General features: G+C 40.2%; 1 protein-coding gene across 1 annotated transcript in view; it reads right to left on the bottom strand.

Annotated features, from left to right (window-relative positions):
• The window catches only part of STAB2 (stabilin 2), a 175,307-nt gene that overhangs the window by 25,969 nt on the left and 129,037 nt on the right, over window positions 1-20,301 (bottom strand). Inside the window, exons 44-55 of the mRNA XM_040407847.1 lie at window positions 19,305-19,376; window positions 17,655-17,774; window positions 17,073-17,120; window positions 14,459-14,542; window positions 14,228-14,374; window positions 11,568-11,702; window positions 9,656-9,715; window positions 8,320-8,496; window positions 6,319-6,411; window positions 3,118-3,264; window positions 1,680-1,736; window positions 1,157-1,283 (exon numbers count right to left, since the gene is read on the bottom strand). Coding sequence (XP_040263781.1) covers window positions 1,157-1,283; window positions 1,680-1,736; window positions 3,118-3,264; window positions 6,319-6,411; window positions 8,320-8,496; window positions 9,656-9,715; window positions 11,568-11,702; window positions 14,228-14,374; window positions 14,459-14,542; window positions 17,073-17,120; window positions 17,655-17,774; window positions 19,305-19,376 — 1,267 coding nt within the window. The remainder of the gene's footprint in view (window positions 1-1,156; window positions 1,284-1,679; window positions 1,737-3,117; window positions 3,265-6,318; window positions 6,412-8,319; window positions 8,497-9,655; window positions 9,716-11,567; window positions 11,703-14,227; window positions 14,375-14,458; window positions 14,543-17,072; window positions 17,121-17,654; window positions 17,775-19,304; window positions 19,377-20,301) is intronic.

Below are 20,301 nucleotides of genomic sequence, written 5' to 3'. Positions count from 1 at the left end.
ATTCCATATAGCGAATGATGTAATAAGAAACATAAAAATCGCAGATTCTCAATTTTTTTGTCACTTCACCTCCCAAAATAAATGGAATAAAAAAGTCGTACACACTCCAAACACACCCCAAAATGGTATAAATGAAAAATACAGACTGTATCGCAAAAAATGAGCTCTAAAACAGCTCAGTAAACACAAAAATAAAAAAAAGTTATGGGAGTCTTGATATGCCGATGCAAAGAAATCTTTTCTTTTTCAGCATTAGGGTACATTCACACGAACATATTTTGTTTCCTTGTCCGTTACGTTTTTTTGCAGATTGGATGAGAACCCATTCATTGCAATGGGTCCGCAAAAAAAATTCCGTAGCCCCACAAAAAAAAAATAGAACATGTCCTATTCTAGTCCATTTTGCGGACAAGAATAGGCATTGTTACAATGGATCCATTAAAAAAAACGAATGTCATACGGACGTCATGTTTTTTTTGCTGATTCGCAATTTGCGGACCGTAAAACACATACGGTCGTGTGAATGTAGCCTTAAAAAGCAACAAAATGTTGTACTGACCCAGAGAATGAAAGTAACAGGTCAGTTTTACCGCATAGGGAATGCTGTAAAAACAAAACCCATAAAACTGTGGCAGAATTGTGTAAACAGGAAATGGTGCCATTAGAAAGTACAACTTGTCCCCCAGAAAAAGCCCTTATATGGCTATGTGAATGGAAAAATAAAATGATGGCTCTGGGAAGTTTGGTAGTAAGGGTACAGCTAGTACACTAGTCACGACCAGGTTCGCTAAGTGGCGGTGATCCCAAATAAATAAATGGGGTCACCGCACCTGTTGCAAGAAATCCAGCAGTGTTGGATATTTTTTGCAACAGGCGAGACGATCCCATTCATTCCTATGGGATCACCACTACTCAGCAAACCTGGCCGTGACAGCTGTCAGGCGACCAGTGTCGCCATGTTGCTGTACCCCAAAAATGGTCGGGTCCTGCAGGGGTTCAGGTGGGAAGAATCCTAAGTGCACGTGCCAGTTTGAGCAGGTAAAGTATAGAAAAATGAAGCCAGTAGTAGCTGTTATTACAAAGCTGAGGGACATTTACATATATTTCAGATAACAAGTAAAGAAAATAGTGATAACTAAAATGGTACAGTACTGACCTTGGCAATCTCTTCCAAAGTAGCCTTTGCAGCACTGGGACACCCAAAAGACCAAGGTGCACTGTTGCATACAGCCCTCAATGGTTCTCCGGGAGTTAACCACATACTGACACTTTGACTTTTGACCCTGTGTGATAGATTATTCCATATTATATATGGAAAGTTGTTTTTTCCTTTCAATTCATTTCCTCCTGTGCTTTTCCACTTGTTATTCCATAACATAGACTGTCCTCGCGTAACAAAATCACATGGCACTATTATCAATAGCTTATATTATTGCCACCTATGCAGCTGTGTTAGTCCCCTTTCATTAGGTGTTAGGGGCCCATCATATTTTACTATGGGGCGCTATACATTCTAGTTCCTCCCTGCTTGTCACATGCTCTATATACTGCCATGACAATTCCAGCCTATAGGTTGTTCTCTCCTTACCCCTGTACTACACAGGGAGACAGGATATTTACACAGTGATTAAGGGGTCAGTATGGATGAAATGCCCAGATGTCATTGAGTTTTATTTTACCTTAGCTTTGCTTCCGGCAGGACACTTTGGAACATTAAAACACAGGCCACACTCTCCCTGTTGGAAAAAAACATTATATCTCATTAGGAATCACTGCGCATGCAGCCTAAATTCACACATTCAGGATTAGCCATAGACAAAAATGACATATATCTGTGGCTGGAATACGAGGCTGACACTTGGATGTCAGCTGCGGAGCTGACAATGAAAACATATGACTAGGCCCACAATAGGGCTAATCCGGGCCTTTCCTCATCAAGTTCCTGAACCTGTGATCCTAGAAGTTATAATTTTTATAAGCATATATAACTACAGGGAGATTCCCTCGAAAAAAGGCCCCAAATATTCTGTAATAACTATCTCTACGACGAAGCAATCTGAATGAAACAACATACAAGTGCTTCTCAGTATATGCAGCTTTGAACAAGCTGGGATGCCTCCACGTTGGAGCGATGAGGTAGGGCCCAGACCGCTATCAAAATATTTAACCTCTGTTTGTGACCGCCAGGTGCATACCCCATTCCTCTTTATTAGTATTACTAGTATTTTCCAAGGGACTTTGGTCACCACAGTCGACCGATCTGACACCACCAGACTTCTTCCTGTGTGTAATGCTTAAAGGAAAAGTCTATCGGAACAAGCATCACATTATGGAAGATTTGAAGGAAAATATCCAACATGAGATTGCTGCTTTCCTCATCGTCCTACGGCAGCACAGCAAGCAGAACTATTAGTTAGACCTCAGATATACCTCTCAGAAAGATCATAAAGTGCTTAAATAACTTAAAGTGATAGTACAGATGCTCAAGAGAGAAATATATCCACCATTTTATGTTGAATGACAAGATTGAACAGTTGAACCACCATCTTATGCGTACCGCCATTTTGTCATATCTTTTCAACACGTGTTTTGTACATGGACTATCTGCTGCGGAGGCGGCAGTGTTATATATGAAGAAAAGTTGAAGTTAATAAAGAAGTTATTTGAAGCATTTGGTGTGCTCTTTAAACCTACTGTTTCCATAGAACAGCACTAGAGGAGTAATAGACAGTCTGGTAAGACTAAAAGTCAGAGATATCAGAGTTCTTCTAATGCCACAGAGAAAAAGGCACTTCATAGTGCTGCGCCTGCCACAATATGTTCAGGAACATGGAGAGCCATATCGAAATCTGTCTGTCAAAAAACAGAGATCACCTCACAGCACTGCATGTAAACGTAATGCAATCAATTACATATACAGTACGTCAAGGTATGCAGCGTATTTTTTTGTTTTGTTTTTTTAAAAACAATTTTTTTTTATTTGATTTTACAATGGAGAACAGATGCCACTGTATGGCATCAGTCTGAGGCATCCGTTTAACATATACGTTTTTTGTATACGTTAAACGGATGGGAGAAATGTGATGTGAACCCAGCCTCAAAAAAATGTAAACTTACCATTATATCCAAAGTCATGAAATTGTCACATCTACCCGCCAAAGTAGAGGGAGCAAGCAGGCAGTCAATGCCATATGCTATTCCTCCTTTAAAAGCAAGCTGCCGCTGGATAAGCCTGCACTGTCTGTTGTCCAGAAGAATGTCTCCCTAGACAAAAAAAGAATGTATTACAGTAAAAAAAAAATTGTATAGGAGAATGGGGGGCTATAAAGGTTAATAAAGCATACAGTATTAAACACAATGCACATTTATTAATAAAATCTAGAAAAAACTTTTGCAGTGTTTTCTAAAGTTCATCATCAGGCCTCATGCACACGACTGTATCCATCGCGGATGCTGTCTGTGTTGCAACAGTTTTTTTGTGGACCCATTAACGTCATGTGCTTTTTGAATCTATATGTCTGTTGCGCAAAAAGATTGAATATGTCCGAAAAAAGTGGACCATAGATCCATTGAAAACAATGGGGCCCTCAAATAAAATGCAGTTGACACACGGACCACATCTCTGTTTTGCGGATCCACAATTTATGGACTGCAGAATGGATACGGTCATGTAAATAAGACCTTAGGGTGTGCACACATTTACTTTTTTACATCACAATGCCCAGAGGAACCCCCACTCCACACTGTCAAACGTCTTAGCGGCATCTAATGACAGTACCGAGTGTAAAGTCCCCTGCGCCACCAGCCACTGGATGTCCGTCCATATTCTTTTCATATAGTTCAATTGGTAGCCCTGGGCCTGCTGCATTTCCCATGGGCATTTCATTTATAGCTGCCCTTATCTCATCTAATGTTATAGGTTGTTCTTACTGGTCTGCCTGATATCTATTAAGTGTTCGAATAGCAATACCCTATAGATAATGCACTATTCTGTCATCCCCAATTTTTTTTAAACATATTGGGACCATAATTCCTAAAAATCATGGGTCTTCCCCCTTTTCAATGCATTTTACTTTTCACAAACAATTTTCCCACCATCCAAATTCCTCTACAATCTTTTTTAAAGTGTCACGGTGTGGTTCACTGTGACGTGGTTTGCCGTGTAGGCTGGCTGCATGTCCCTTGGCGTACTGGCTGCGGGTGTCTCTGTGCAGGCTGGTTGCTAGGGGCTGTTTTCGGTATCATTGGTGTTCCTGCCTGTGGTTGCGTGTACCCCTTTCCCTTTGGCAGATAGGGCTGCTTTCATTGCTGCAGTTTATGTTTACCCCTGACCTGCCTGTGAACCTCCTGTTTGGACCTGTGAGGGTTAATTCCCCTGTGTGGCTCTGTGGGAGTGTTCCTGGCAGGTGCGCTCGTTAGCTGGCTATTTCAGCCTGTGAGCGTGGAGCCTCATGGTCAGTCTTCCTTGGTTTGTTTGCTATGTCACGTCTTGCCCTGCTTTGCCTTGCCTGTTTCTGTTCTTTGCCCTTTGCTACTGACCCTTGGGGTCCTTTATGCATGTTCATGTCTGTCTCTGTATCTGCGTCCGAGCGCCTAGCAGAGCGTATCTGCGTCCTAGCGCCTAGCAGAGCGTATCTGCGTCCGAGCGCCTAGTAGAGCATATCTGTGTCTGATCCATGTTCCTGTCTGTCCATAGGTCTGTGTGGTATTTCCTTGTTCTGCATTAATGTTTCTGTATTTTGCACTGTTATGTCCTATGCCCGTTCATGTCTGTATCTGTATCTATCCATAGCTTAGCAGAGCGTATCTGCGTCTGTCTGTCCATGCCTGCCTGCTTTTGTCAGTGGCAGTCTTTAATGTTTCTTGTATTCCGTTCACGTCTGTCATTGTCATGTGCTTCTGTTACTTTGCATTAAAGTTTCCGTGTTCCGTAGTGGCGTAGCCTGTTTTGCCTTGTCCTGCCGTGCCTGACATCTCGGGGGTTCCCCGTGGGATCCCCGGCACATTACAGTAAGGGCCATTAACATTAAATGGGTTTTCTGGGATTTTGATACTGTTAACCTATCCATCACCATCTGATCGCTGGGGGTCCAAAACCCAGGACCTCTGCCGATCAGCTGTTATGCTCCTGTGAGTGCCAAGGCCTTCTCCATGCTTACCAAGCACAGCGCCGTACATTGTATAGTGGCTGTGCTTGGTATCGCGCTCAGCCTCATTCACTTCAATGGGGCTGAGTGTGATACCAAGCACAGCCACTATACAATGTACTGCGCTGTGCTTGGTAAGCACGGAGAAGGACACGGCCCCCAAAGGAGCACCAGTTCCTTTTCAAAGAGCTGATGGGCAGGGGTCCCAGTCCCACGATGTAATAGCAGTGAGACTATGAAGCTTTCTGCCAGAGGAGGATGTAAATGTCATGGCTGACTCATAGTAAAAATTCAAGAGGGGCCTCTTGAATGTAAACATATTGCAGATTAGGAGCACTAGATTTCTTGAGATGGTACTCTCACCCCAGGATTTTTTCTGATTGTCATATTTGGAGTGGGAAAGGAATTTTCTCCCTAATATCGAGCAATTTGCATCCGCCAATAGGTGTGTTTTTTTTTGTTTTTTTTAACTTCCTGTAGGATTATAGGTTGGATTTGCGAAAATAAATAAATGAAAATCGCTGGATCCTGAAGGGTTTAAAGGGGGTCTGCCATCTCTCTTGACATGTTGTTTTAGGAACTGCTTTCTTTCCTCATGTACTAAAAATTCTGGAGTATGTATTCTTATAACTCTCTGTTATGCCATTACTCTATTATTCCTGCTAGATGTCTATGAATAAAGTTACAACTGGACATTACCAGTTGGGGATGCGTCAGACTAGCACTAACTGGAAAGACTATGCTGTAACACACCTCCTTCAATTGGTAACACCAATTTTATTCATAAACTTGTAGTATATGAGGAACGGAATAACAGAGGAATGGCACAACATGGAGCCATAAGAATAGATGCTCTAGAATTGTAATTTCATGTGGAATACAATTATCTATTAAAACAGACAAGTCAGGAGAGGTGACAGGTCCTCTTTAGGTGGGTCAAACAAAAGATGCTAAACAAATAAAAAAGTAGAGTATGTACTGATAATCTAATACAACTATAAGCTTTACCTAACAATGTAGCGCTTGTTCCGCCACCCTTTAACCAATGCCCCTTCTATCTCTACAGTTAATATGTATGACCATCTCTCATTTATCTTGTCACTTTTAGTACTTTATGCCCATTTACATCATGTTACTGTAATTATATGGAAATAAAATGTCCTCTACTTACAATAGAAGAATCCTTATCAGCACATTTTACACTGATATCAGATCCCTGAAGTGTTTTCATTGATCCTCTGATGAGAAGGTCATAAGCGTCAATCTGTAATTAGAAAAAATACTTCTTGTTGGATTGGTACTTGTACCTAGCCTATTAGCAGAGGCTCATGTATGCTTAGGTCTTCGTTTCAACACTCTGTAGGAGAGCTGAAATTGAATTAATCGCATTCACAACATAAGACGGGATGCCATATCACTAGAATAATATAATCCACAGCTCCTCTATAATTGGAAAAATACCCTTTAGAGATGGTGTCAGGAGTGATAGTAGTTGAAAGGAAGTTTCAGCGGCTTTAATTCCCGACCCGATTTATAAAGACTATATCTCCCGATGTACCCGATGTAGAGCTAATGCTGCTAACCCTGGTCTTGTTTTCTAGTTTAGATTGTCAGCTCCTACAGAGCCCGAGATGTGAGAGGTTAAAGCAGCTCTCCTCCCTTCATCTGGCTGCCATCTCAGCCAGCCTTGAAATGAAGGGACACACAAACAGATTAATTTGTAAAAACAAGTGTTTTTATTATGCAAGAAGTATAACATAATAAAAAGTATATAAATGTGTCATAATTGTACTGATCCACAGAATACATGATTATATTGCTTATAAGACACAGTGAATACTGTAAATATAAATCCCACAAAATAATATTTAAAGTGCTGTTTGTTTTAAGTACACTATATGTACCGTAAAATGGTTCCTAAAAAACTACAACTTTTCCTGTAAAATTCAGGTCTCCTATAGCTAAATTGAAGAAAAAAACAAAAAGTTATGACTGCTAGAACACGGAGAGGAAAACTATTACTGGTCCTTGAAGCCGAAATTAGCTGTCACTAAGGGTCAATTCACACGTCCGTAGTGTATTATGGATCCGCAATACACCCGGCCGGCACCCCCATAGAACTGCCTATTCTTGTCCGCAATTGATGACAAGAATAGGACATGTTCTATTTTTTTCCGGACCATCGGACCGGAAGATCGGGGGCGCGCTCCGGAAATGCGGATGCGGACAGCACACTGTCCGCATCCATTCCTGCCCCATAGAGAATAAATGGGTCCGCACCCGTTCCGCAGAATTGCGGAACGGGTGCGGACACATTCACGGACGTGTGAATGGACCCTAAGGGGTTAAAAATAATTTCAGTCACATGAATTGTTCGCCAACTATACTGTTACTTTAGACATAAATGTAAAATCTGCAATAAAAAAGTGACATATTTGGAAGGGTTTTTCCAATTTTGGGGGTTAAAAAGGAATCTGTCACCAGGACATTTACTGTTAAACTAACCCCCTTCTCCTTCTTGATTTACAGGGCCAAGTTCCCGCATAGTCATCTTGTCAGATCTACTGTGTGTGATATATCTTGATTCTATGAACAAATCCTTTTTTGATAGCTAGTATCAAATGATTATGCTTTCCCTCACTGGGTGCACACTGCATATACCGTAGGCATAATGGAGAGCATTCAGCGGTCTGAAGCCTTGAGGACTGTGCATTGATATGATGGCTCGATAAACATTAGAGTATTGTTGGCCAAACCTGACAAGCAGTTCTGTAACTAAACGTCAAAGTCTGTAGTGGTGCATCTCAAATGTCGAAGATACATTCATCGTCAAAAACCGTAACGCGCCCAGATAGACGTGTCATTGTCATGACAGGGCTCCCAACTGGCCTTTTTCCAGTGCACCCACGCACAGCAAGGGTTTCCCAGGAATGTGCATCACTTCCTTGGCCTGCCCGGTAGCCAGATTATCGCCAACTGCGATAAATCTGGCTGGGTGTCAAAGGGACGTTTTTGCTGCAGCCAGGTAAAGAAAACCCGGCAGGGACACCGGCACAGGGCTGGATCTAATAAGTTAATGCTGCATTTATCATTTTAATGGCATTTCTCCACATTACCCATTTTTGGGCTGGAACTGGACCACCACTTTACCATATATCCATGCTAGTCTTACCTTTGCATCTCTGATGATATGATACTTTAAGTACTGTGCAAGTTTATCTTTGTTCTGAGTATTATACAGAAAATCACTTTGCTCCTTGGGTAAAGATTTCATGACTTCGTCTGATGGCAGAAACACAGTCACCGGTTGATGTAGTGGATCATCTATGAGTTTCATGATATTGGAATCCTGCCAATTATAAAAAAAAAAAAAAAGGTTTCTTAAGTCTTTAGACTGGCATGGACAAGCTCTAGACTGGCATAGACCAAAGGCAACAGAATACAAGTAAATTCAGTGTCCAGCCATCCGGATTATTGAGTAGATATCTACTGGCAGACTGAAAATCGTATTCCAGTTGTACATTTAGATGTTGCTCATATTCTTTGTAGTGAGCCATAAGGGTAACATATGTGGTAGACATGCTTCCATGCGGATTACAGGGGGGGGGGGGGGGGGGGCAGTGATTTATTACACTACCAGTAAAGTGAGAAAAAATCCACTCAGAAATACTAATTTTGAGTAAAATTTAAATGACATCTGTCAGCAGATTTGTACCTACAGTATGAATGTGCATGTGCACTTGGCAGCTGGAGGCATCTTTGTTGGTTCCATGTTCATATGTGCTGAGAAAAATGATGCTTTAATATATGCAAATGAGCCTCTAGGAGCAACGGGGGAGTTGCTGTTACACTTAAAGGCTCCGCTTTCTCTGCAATTGCTGCACCCTCTCCACTTTGTGATGTTTTCATTGCCTGGCCCTGTCAATCAAAGTGCAGGAGGTGTGGTAGTTGCAGAGAGAGAAGAGCCTCTAGGAGTAAAGGCAACGCCCTCTTTGCATATATTAAAACATCATTTTTCTCAGCAATGTGGGCACATATGTCTCTAGCTCTGCTCAGCTAAAGGGAGGTAGGAATGCCAACATGGTAGTCCGCTCTGTAAGATAGCAGTGAAACACTTTGACTTGGGTTTTCATTGATTTTAATGCAAGCAACAGGAAGACAGACAACAGTTATATTATTATTATTATTATTATTACTTAGAATAGTAACAGTGTACTATGTACATCTCACAAAGAAATAGCTAAATATATGCTTCATGACAACATATGGTAATGTATTCAGCTAAAAAAAAGCAGATTTAACTCAATGCCCAAACATACAGTACATGTTTGGTATTGACATTTTACATACACACCATTTTTACATGTTCTGTTTCTTCATCTAAATGACCCTGACTATTTGCATTACTTATATATTTGTATTACTTATTTATGTATTTTAATCATTTAATCGGGACATGAGTCTATTAGAGATAAAGACAAACACAGCAAGTCCATCCTATTACGTACCTGTAGTAATTTGTACATTGCACTGTATCCATTTGCATCTGCTATATCTTTTAAATTACCCTAAGGGGGAAAAACAGAATTACCACGAGTGCATTCACTGTAATACAATGTGAGTGGTATAACATTGGCGGAAAACCTAGGAATTGAACATACTGTATACTGCCATACATATAGCTTAAATATCATATCCCTCATAAGCAGACCCCTCCATTCCCATTTCATCAATTGTCTCATCTATGCCTGAAAACCATAGCTTGGGCCACTATAAAGATACAGTGACTGACATCCTTCTCTATATAAGTGTGTATGCAGAGATAGTCACCGATAACACCTCCCCCATGTACAACTGAGCTCAGAAAGAGGGAAGATTTAAATGTATAAAATGCTAGTTTTACTGAATCAATCTGCTCAGCTCCTCCTGCTTTATGCTGCCCATAGACTGGACTGCATTTTCATTGTGATGGGTATCCTTTAACTTTAAAGGTTTGTCCCATGAAAACTATTCTCCATTTTCAGACCAGCACCTGGATCTGAATTCTTTTATAATTGCTTGTCATTAAAAATGTAGCATAGCCACTGAGTTATTCAATAAAATGCATCTGTATTTTGCCACCAGTTTGTTGTCTTCCTTATTTCTCTGTCCACCTGAGTAACATCACCGAGGTGGTCACACATACTCAGTTCTATCCTTCAACTGACACCAGCAATATCTACTATTAGAAGCTATGACGGGAAAGAGCTGCAGAAGTAAGAACACGCCCCCAGAGCTGTGGCAGGGAGAGAGCTGCAGCAGAGAGCACACACCGCCTGAACTATGACTAGGAGAGAGCTTCAACAGAAAGGATATGCCCCCCTGAGCTGTGATAGGGAGAGAACTGCAGCAGAGAGCACACACTGCCTGAGCTATGACTAGGAGAGAGCTTCAACAGAAAGGATATGCCCCCCTGAGCTGTGACAGGGAGAGAACTGCAGCAGAGAGAACACACCGCCTGAGCTATGACTAGGAGAGAGCTTCAACAGAAAGGATATGCCCCCCTGAGCTGTGACAGGGAGAGAACTGCAGCAGAGAGAACACACCGCCTGAGCTATGACTAGGAGAGAGCTTCAACAGAAAGGATATGCCCCCCTGAGCTGTGACAGGGAGAGAACTGCAGCAAAAAGGGCATACCTCCTTTGCTGTAACAAGGAGAGAACTATAGCAGAAAGGACACCCCCCTGAGCATTGACAAGGAGTGAGCTGAGGCTGAATGGACATAAGCTTTGGCAAGAAAAAGATGCATTAGAAAGGACACACCTTTGAGCTGCCAGCTTGATATAAATCTAACAGAACAATGAATGAGATCTCTGGATCCATGCGAGGTCCAGGGCTGGTTCTAGCTTTGTTAAAAATATATTGTCATGTACTATATGATGTCTGATTCTCCTCCTCTAAAACCTAGGTGCCTCTTATGGGCAGGTGCATCTTATAGGGTGGAAAATATGGTATATAACTTAGGGCTTGTTCACACGACCGTGCTGTTTTTTGCGGTCCGCAAACGGATGCAAGTTCCGAAACGGACCAGGAGGCCCATTATAGAAATGCCTATTCTTGTCCGCAAAACGGACAATAATAGGACAGGACTCATAATTTTACGGGGCCACGGAACGGAGCAACGGATGCGGACAGCACACAGAGTGTTTTGCGGACCCATTGAAATGAATGGTTCTGTATACGGACCGTATGTGGAACGCATAAAATGGCCCGTATACGGAGCGCAAAATACGTTTGTGTAAACGAGCCCTTACTGTAATGTCCCAGGTACAGGAGAAACATTTCACAAGTCTTGTAACCTACAGCACCCTCACTGTGTGAAGATACTGTACGTATGCCTCATCTCTAATTTATCTTTCTGTGTATAACATCATCACTTACCGCTGTTTTGTCAGATTTATCTTGCATTCTCTTGGGAACAAGAACTTTATCAATGAAGTGCACCACACCATTCGTGAGGGCTAACATTTGCTCATCGGTCATGATTTTTACTTCTTCATTTAGAACAACAGTGTTCTGAAAAAATATAGAAACATACACAGTTTCATAAATGAGGAATACCCCATGAACAACTCTTCAACAGTGGGCCAAGTTACTTTACTACTGGTGACTTGTAAAAATTTTAAGGCCAATATTACAGGGGTTTTGCGAGTTCAAATTTGCTAGTGCGAACTGCAGGGCAGCTGTTAAAATTAAAAAAACTTCACTTGTAACTTTTTTTTTTTTTTATAATTCTCTTTTTATTATATTATCAACAAGATAAATCATACAATTACAAATACTTAAGTACTTTTGAAAAAGAGGCATACCAGTACAACTGGTCAGTAAAGCATTACATCGCAAGTCACAAATATAACCTATATCATATTTAAGAAAATGGTCTTCCAACCTTGTAACTTTTTGTCATAGCGACATATCAAAGTTTATGATGTCACATACTCTTTCACTTCCGCAAATGGCATTTATCATGTAGAGAAAGTTAATACAAAGCACTTCCTAATGTATTATTACCCATATTGCTTCCTTTGCTGGCTTGATTCACTTTTCCATTACATTATACACTGCTCCTTATATAGGAAAAAGCACTGGCCTATTTGGTGGGGCCATGGGAGCGCAAATAGGCTGGTGTTTCTACCTATAGTGTATAAGCACGACCACCACTGATGGAACACGGAAACGATCAGTGTATAATGCGATGGAAAAATAAATCCAGGTAGCAAAGGAAGCAATATGGACAATCACAATACATTAGTAAGTGGCTTGTATTAACTTCCTGTACAAAATAAATGCTATTTGCTGAAGTGAGACAACCCCTTTAAACTCACCATCCAAAGCCCCTCCGATCCAGTGTCGCCACTCTGTATTCGCCACTCGCAGCTGTGATGTAATGTTCTGGCTGTAGTGGTGATGTGATCATATACATGTGACAAATGCAGCCAATCACTTGCCTCAGAAGTGTAAGGCACAATACTGCTCAGACCAGTGGTTGGCTACAAGACTCGCGCTGTATCATCATTACAGTCATGTAAGGATCGGAGAGGTGGCGCTGTAGCAGAGGGGCGTTTGAACCTGCGCATATAGCTTCTTTTATTATTTTAACAACGTCCCTGCCTTTTAGCATTTTTTTTTTAACTCAGACAACCTCTTTAACCTACAAATGATAAACTACATGCACGTATTAATGTTTCTGTTGAGACTTTTGTATATTGATTTGTGATAAAGATACTGTATTTCCTGTTGAACAGGTGCATGTAGTTTATTTTTAACATGGAATTTGCAGATTTAGGGGGTCATTTAACAAATGGGTGTAAAGTTGAACTGGCTTAGTTGCCCATAGCATAGATTTCATTTTTCAAAGGAGCTGTCCAAAATGAAAGGTGGAATCTGATTGGTTGCTATGGGCAACTAAGCCAGTTCTACTTTACACCAGTTTGATAAATGATCACCTTAGTTTTAATTTATCCCGCTATGCTAATGCAATCGTTCGCCTCCATAAAGATTTGTTGTTAGCTGGCAGCAGATCCCTGTTTCCATGTTTGCTCATTCAATGGGTGATCAGCGGCACATTTATATGGGGCAATTATCGGGAATGAGTATTCATACGAATGCTCTTTGCAGATAACTGCAACAATCTTTGACCCATGTAAAAGGGCCTCTAGGCTGATGCTATCTTTCCTAATCCACCATACACATGCATACTTGGCTCAGCCAGGCATGCACGTGTTCTGACTGTGGAGACGGGAAAAAGATGCTAGACACCTGTAGCAGTGACACATCCCTGTGAGAACAAATAGATTGGACAGTTGAAATCCATCTGCTTGATCCTTATCTCTTCCACATCAGTTGCTGGGTGAGAGTCAGGAGGCCCCTATACACTTTAGATGGTTTGCCGATCCCAACAAAATCGGTGGGTTTAGACAACATGTATCCTATGTGTATGAGCAGTAATAGGCAGCTAGGTTGTCTTAAAGGGGTTCTCCGGCTTCAGACCTGTGTATAACATCATGCTCCGATGCTCTCCTTTGCCCTGCACTAATTTGAGCAGGGCAAAGGCATTTCTAGGACATCAGGTGACGTACCGATCTCTATATAGGGACTGCTAGGCAGAGGCTTCTGCCCAATAGTTAGCCCAGTGACATCACCAACACTAATGGGGTGGGCTTTAGTGCTGCCCTAGCAGCACTAAAGTCTGCCCATCAGAGCCGGTGACGTCACCGGCAACACTGCTGGGCGGAAGCCTCTGCCTAGCAGTCCCTATAATTTTAATAAATAAAATAAAAAATGTTATTTGTATACACAATAAAGCTTTATTATATATTATGGGAACTGTTTTTGGCTCATTTCTTTTTTGTAGGTTGTTTGCCGTTTTTTAACTGGTACCTTGGTTACCATAATAGATGCGGGTAGTGCTCAAGCACAGTGTACTGTACACCCGTGACTTCGGTGTTATGAGTGCTTGGCCTGTTTAGGCTTTTTTGTTTATCTATAGAAATACTGTTGATTCCCATGAATGTCTATACTGAAAAAGCAGGTGAAATTACCTGGGAGAATGATATTTTCACTGTTTCACCCTGTAGTGAAGTCACTGACGTCATGGACGAGAGATCTTCTCTAGTGAGTTGTGTGCAGGTTACGATGTGATACAGGAGAACCTGCTCCATCATACCTTTAGAGGTCCATTCTTTAGTCTGCACAAAAAGGAAAATATATGCATGGTAAATTGTCTGTATATAAGGGAATAAGTAAAAAATCATAATTTATCCTTCCCTTACCCGAGGATCATTTTTCAGGGCATCATTGCTTGGCACAAAAACGGTAAATGGCCCAGATCCAGACAGCTCATCAATGAGATTTGACTAAGCAAAAAACGAGAATATATATAAGAAGATGATGTAATATGATTGTTATATTGTACATATAAGTATATATAATATATATAATATTATATAGTTAGCATAGCAGTCATGGCTACAGTTAGTGTAAGCAGACACAGCAATATCAAAATCGAAACATATTATAAAGGGGATATTAAGATCTATCACTTTTTAGAAATAATGCCACCCTTATTCCTGGGCTTTGCTTGGAATTGCAACTCAACTCAAGTGTGGAGCTGTTTCTGAAAATCAAAGCCCCTTTTCTCATGTAAAGTTAAGTTAATAGCAATCTTTCCAAACATATGTAAAACCTCTAGTTACATTCAATCTGTTTTTCACCTAGTATGGCCATTAGAGCTCTGTTTATCCAGAATTAGTAAGTCGGGTAAATGGTTCATACAAGTTCCCTTTGGCAACCTTGGAGACTGTTCTGAGGCCCTACAAATGGCAGTTCCTAAAAGATACTAATACTAGAGAACACCCCTCTAAAACACAATTCTCTAGACCCCTACAGATTCTTTAGTTTATAGAAGAATACATCTAGCTACACTGACTCTCTAACCACATGGTCCTCCCCCTGAACCCCTTATAATCTAAGGCCTCTACAGTTGCAAGACAAAGTATGTGAACCCTTTGGAATGATATGGATTTCTGCACAAATTGGTCATAAAATGTGATCTGATCTTCATCTAAGTCATAACAATAGACAATCACAGTCTGCTTAAACTAATAAACACACAAAGAATTAAATGTTACCATGTTTTTATTGAACACACCATGTAAACATTCACAGTGCAGGTGGAAAAAGTATGCAAACCCTTGGATTTAATAACTGGTTGAACCTCCTTTGGCAGCAATAACTTCCACTAAACGTTTCCTGTAGTTCAAGATCAGACGTGCACAACGGTCAGGAGTAATTCCTCTTTACAGAACTGTTTCAGTTCAGCAATATTCTTGGGATGACTGGTGTGAATCGCTTTCTTGAGGTCATGCCACAGCATCTCAATTGGGTTGAGGTCAGGACTCTGACTGGGCCACTCCAGAAGGCGTATTTTCTTCTGTTTAAGCCATTCTGTTGTTGATTTACTTCTATGCTTTGGGTCGTTGTCCTGTTGCAACACCCATCTTCTGTTGAGCTTCAGCTGGTGGACATATTTTTAAGTTCTCCTGAAAAATGTCTTGATAAACTTGGGAATTCATTTTTTCTTCGATAATAGCAATCCGTCCAGGCCCTGATGCAGCAAAGCAGCCCCAAACCATGATGCCCCCACCACCATACTTCACAGTTGGGATGAGGTTTTGATGTTGGTGTGCTGTGCTTCTTTTTTCCACACATAGTGTTGTGTGTTTCTTCTAAACAACTCCACTTTGGTTTCATCTGTCCACAGAATATTTTGCCAGTACTGCTGTGGAACATCCAGGTGCTCTTGTGCAAACTGTAAGCGTGCAGCAATGTTTTATTTGGACAGCAATGTTTTATTTGGCTTCCCCTGTGGTATCGTCCCATGAAATCCATTCTTGTTTAGTGTGTTACGTATCGTAGATTCGCTAACAGGGATGTTAGCATATGCCAGAGACTTTTGTAAGTCTTTAGCTGACACTCTAGGATTCTTCTTCACCTCGTTGAGCAGTCTGCGCTGTGCTCTTGCAGTCATCTTTACAGGACGGCTATTCCTAGGGAGAGTAGCAGCAGTCTCCATTTATAGACAATTTGTCTTGCCGTAGACTGATGAACAGCAAGGCTTTTGGAGATACTTTTATAACCCTTTCCAGCTTTATGCAAGTCAACAATTGTAGGTCTTCTGAGAGCTATTTTGTGCGAGGCATCATTCACATCAGGCAATGCTTCTTGTGAAAAGCAAACCCAGAACTGGTGTGTGTTTTTTATAGGGCAGCTGTAACCAACACCTCCAATCTCATCTCATTGATTGGACTCCAGTTGGCTGACACCTCACTCCAATTAGCTCTTGGAGATGTCATTAGTCTAGGGGTTCACATACTTTTTCCACCTGCACTGTGAATGTTTACATGGTGTGTTCAATAAAAACATGGTAACATTTAATTCTTTGTGTGTTATTAGTTTAAGCAGACTGTGATTGTCTATTATTGTGACTTAGATGAAGATCAGATCACATTTTATGACCAATTTGTGCAGAAATCCATATCATTCCAAAGGGTTCACATACTTTTTCTTGCAACTGTATATGCTGTACCATTGGGCAGATATACAATATTCTGTTTGCAATCATCTGCAGACCTATTGTTATCTAGGGTGTTATCACTTATACAATCGATGTTCTGCTGAATATCATTGTTTCCTGGTCATCCTATGGCAGCACAGAAGTCTGTGCTGCCTTTGGAATATAGGAAACAAAAATTGCAGTAAATTTTCATTTCTTTTTCTTTAATAAAATGTATTTGAGAGAAATGCCAGGTTCAGAATGACCAGTCACATTTTTAATGAAAATTAACGCTATATAATAGTACAAATCATTTTGCGCACATACTATACCTGCAGTAGATAAAAGAAATTTGATGTCTTCAAGTTTTTACGTAATTCCTAAATAAAAAAATAAGAGAAATTAACTGATTACTACTTACTTTTTGGAGAGAATATAATGTTATGCCATCTATCCATTGGCAAAAACAGCAAGTGGAAATGACAGCAGATAAAATAAACAGAAGTGGAATATTTTTGGGTGTCTGAATAATACCAGGGCCATCCAGTGGCTTTTGATTTGTGCACCTTCATCACCCAAAGGTAGGCCCAGTGCCTCTCTAAGACCCCCACTTGGTGCCTCAACCTATTTTGACACAACATGGCACACCATCATGCAGTCAATAGACGTTACTGGACGGGCTTGTTAAATAATATGGGAAGCACATACATGAGACGAGATACTACATTCAGGGGTGGGACAAGCTCTCTTAGTGCCCACGGCAGGGGTTTCAGAATGTACTCTCCCACTATACCCTTGGTTCCTAAAATTCAGAATAATGGATGCTCTCCCTACAAAAGTGCCCTAAGAGCCAACGTTTTCTACCTAATTCAGTTCTGCTCGACTGCATTTTGGACTTGTCTGTATAATAGTACCTCATAGATGTTGCCTCTACAAAGGAGTCCATCTCCAATATAGCTAGACTTGCAAGTACAGATTCTTTCTGCTGGACCGGTATGATTGCATGTGGCATATTCACTACAACCACCATTTTTCTGAAAAACAAAGTATGTATTAATATTTATGAGTATAGGGAATTTGGAAATTTAGTGCTGTCGCATTTGCCAAACTCTCAAGTTGCAAAAGAATGTTATATTCAGTGTTATTTCTGTAGACACAACTGCTGCAAAAACTGTGGAAAGGATGGCCTTTTAGGTCTATCTGATCAAATAAAAGAAGCCCTGGTCTCCTAAATTAGCATTTACTTTATTATTCTATTCCATGACATGTGCCTACACCATGTACTGTCTTTACACTGTAGGTAAGATACAGGGATTTCATTTATTAAAGGGGTATTCCCATCTCCATTTACTTCTACTGGGTTAGCTGAGCAGCTATTTCCATAATTCCCATAGAGGTGAGTGGAGAGAGTGCATTCATTTGTGGCCACCTTTCTATCCTCACCAGTCAGAACGGGGGTTGGGGGACCCTCACTCATTCAGAAGATCTTGCATCTATCAGACATTTGGGGTATATCCTGTGCTGTGATGCAGGTTTTTTTTTATCCAAAAGATGAAAAGGAAATGTCTAAAAATACTAATGCCTCTCCTTTTTTTGTATTTAAATTTGTATATATATATTTTTTGGTAATGGGCTCAGAAAACTGCTTCAAAAACAGCACCGAAATCTGCATTACAAACTGCATGTGTCTACTGTATTTCACACATAGTTGTCCCATGCCATTTCCTGATGTCTCCGGTTACTAATGTGAGCAATTCTAGTACACAACTCTGCTACATACACATGTGGACAAAATTACTAGTAACCTAGTAACCTTCTGCTAAAGTAAGAAAAACCCACAATGGTCACTGAAAAAACTTGAAACTGACAAAAGTAATAATAAATAAAAATTTTATGAAAATCATACATTGATTTTGAATTGTGGTTCAACAGAATAATTTAAAACTGTAATTATAATAATTATAATTCATAGCTTAACATAGCTTAAATAATTTTCAGTTCAAAAGCAATGTCTGATTTTCATTAGTTGATTTACAGTTATTTATTTATTTTTTACTTTTGTGACCATTGTGGGTTTCTCTTTATTTAACGGAAGGTTACCAACATTATTGTCCGCGTGTAAGTACTAGTTTTTGTTCTTTTTCTACTGTGGCATAAAAGTGTAATATATCTGTACTCTAATATCATAGTATGTATTATCTTTTATTTTATCACCATGCTTATAATCTATGTGCCATGACATCCCTGCATTAATCCTGTGACATAACTGTGTTGATATACCTTGTACAATGATACATGGTTTATTATACCTTTGCTGTGACATCACTGTTTATGTTTCCTGTGCCATTTACCGTATCTGTGCATTATTTCCATACTGTGACACAGTGTGCTTTGTAACATCACTTTGTGCATTATCCCTGTATAGTGATACACTTTGACTAAGATTTCTTTATGATGACATCACTGACTTCTATTCCTATGTAAGTAAATGTTCTTTTCTATCATTTTCTGTGTAGATTATACCTGTATGTAATGGTATTAAATAAATTGCGCAGTATACTTACAGTTAAGCATGGGTTAATAGGACTGCACTTTTTACCATCCCCAGAGTATCCTTGCAAACAATTACAGACAGACTATAAATAAAGAACACATATATGGTAGATATTAGATATCATTCGACTTCACAGAGAATTGTTTGTCATCAAAAGTAAACCCTTTCATGCACAGTTTATCTCATACTTTGTCCATTTCTTTTATCTTTCTCCTAAACAGTAAAAATGCCATATGTATTAAATGGATATGGGATCTAACACTGTATGTAAGAAGAATTAAAAATATTTCAACTAGAAGAGTGTGAAAAATTCCTAAAGCTGCAATACAAGGAAACTTAGGGAAGGTGTGATTTTTATGTTATTTTAAAGATGTATTAAGTTTTGACTGACTGGATGCCTAAACATTTTCACATCCAAAATATCATATATATTTTTCCCTACTATAAAAAAATTCAGCAAATAAAAAGTACAGTTGCATTCAAATTTGCTTGAACATTAAAGAGGTATTCTGGTTGTAGTAAGTTATCCCCATCCACTAAACAGGAGATAAGTATTAGATCAGTGGGTGCCCTTTCGCTGGGACCATCACAGATCACAAGAGCAGGGACACCATACCCAACAGGGCCCCTGAAATGAATGTAAGTACTGGAGATAGCCGAGTACAGCGCTTGGCAATTTCCAGAACTCCCATAGAGATAAATGGAATGGCAGTGAGCATGCTCAACCGGCCGCTCTATTCATTTTAGAAGGCCCCCATGAACTACAGGGTCGCTTTTGAGATGGGTGGGGCTTCCAGCAGTAGGATCCCCACCAATCTAATAGTTATCCCCTATCCAGAAAAAGTGGCACCATAAAATTATTAAGTTGGGGGCCCCTCTCTAAGTTTGGTTATTACCAGTGAACATTTTATAGCAAATACTTTATATATTTAATATAGGTATCTGGTAAAATATTCAGTACAACTCATACTTCATTCATTAAAATCTCTGCTCGTTCTTTGATGAGG

The sequence above is a fragment of the Bufo bufo genome, chromosome 1 (assembly GCF_905171765.1).
Source record: "Bufo bufo chromosome 1, aBufBuf1.1, whole genome shotgun sequence".
In the NCBI taxonomy this organism is placed as follows: domain Eukaryota; kingdom Metazoa; phylum Chordata; class Amphibia; order Anura; family Bufonidae; genus Bufo; species Bufo bufo.
Note: the sequence above shows the minus strand (reverse complement) of the source record. Positions and strands in the feature narration are given on the sequence as shown.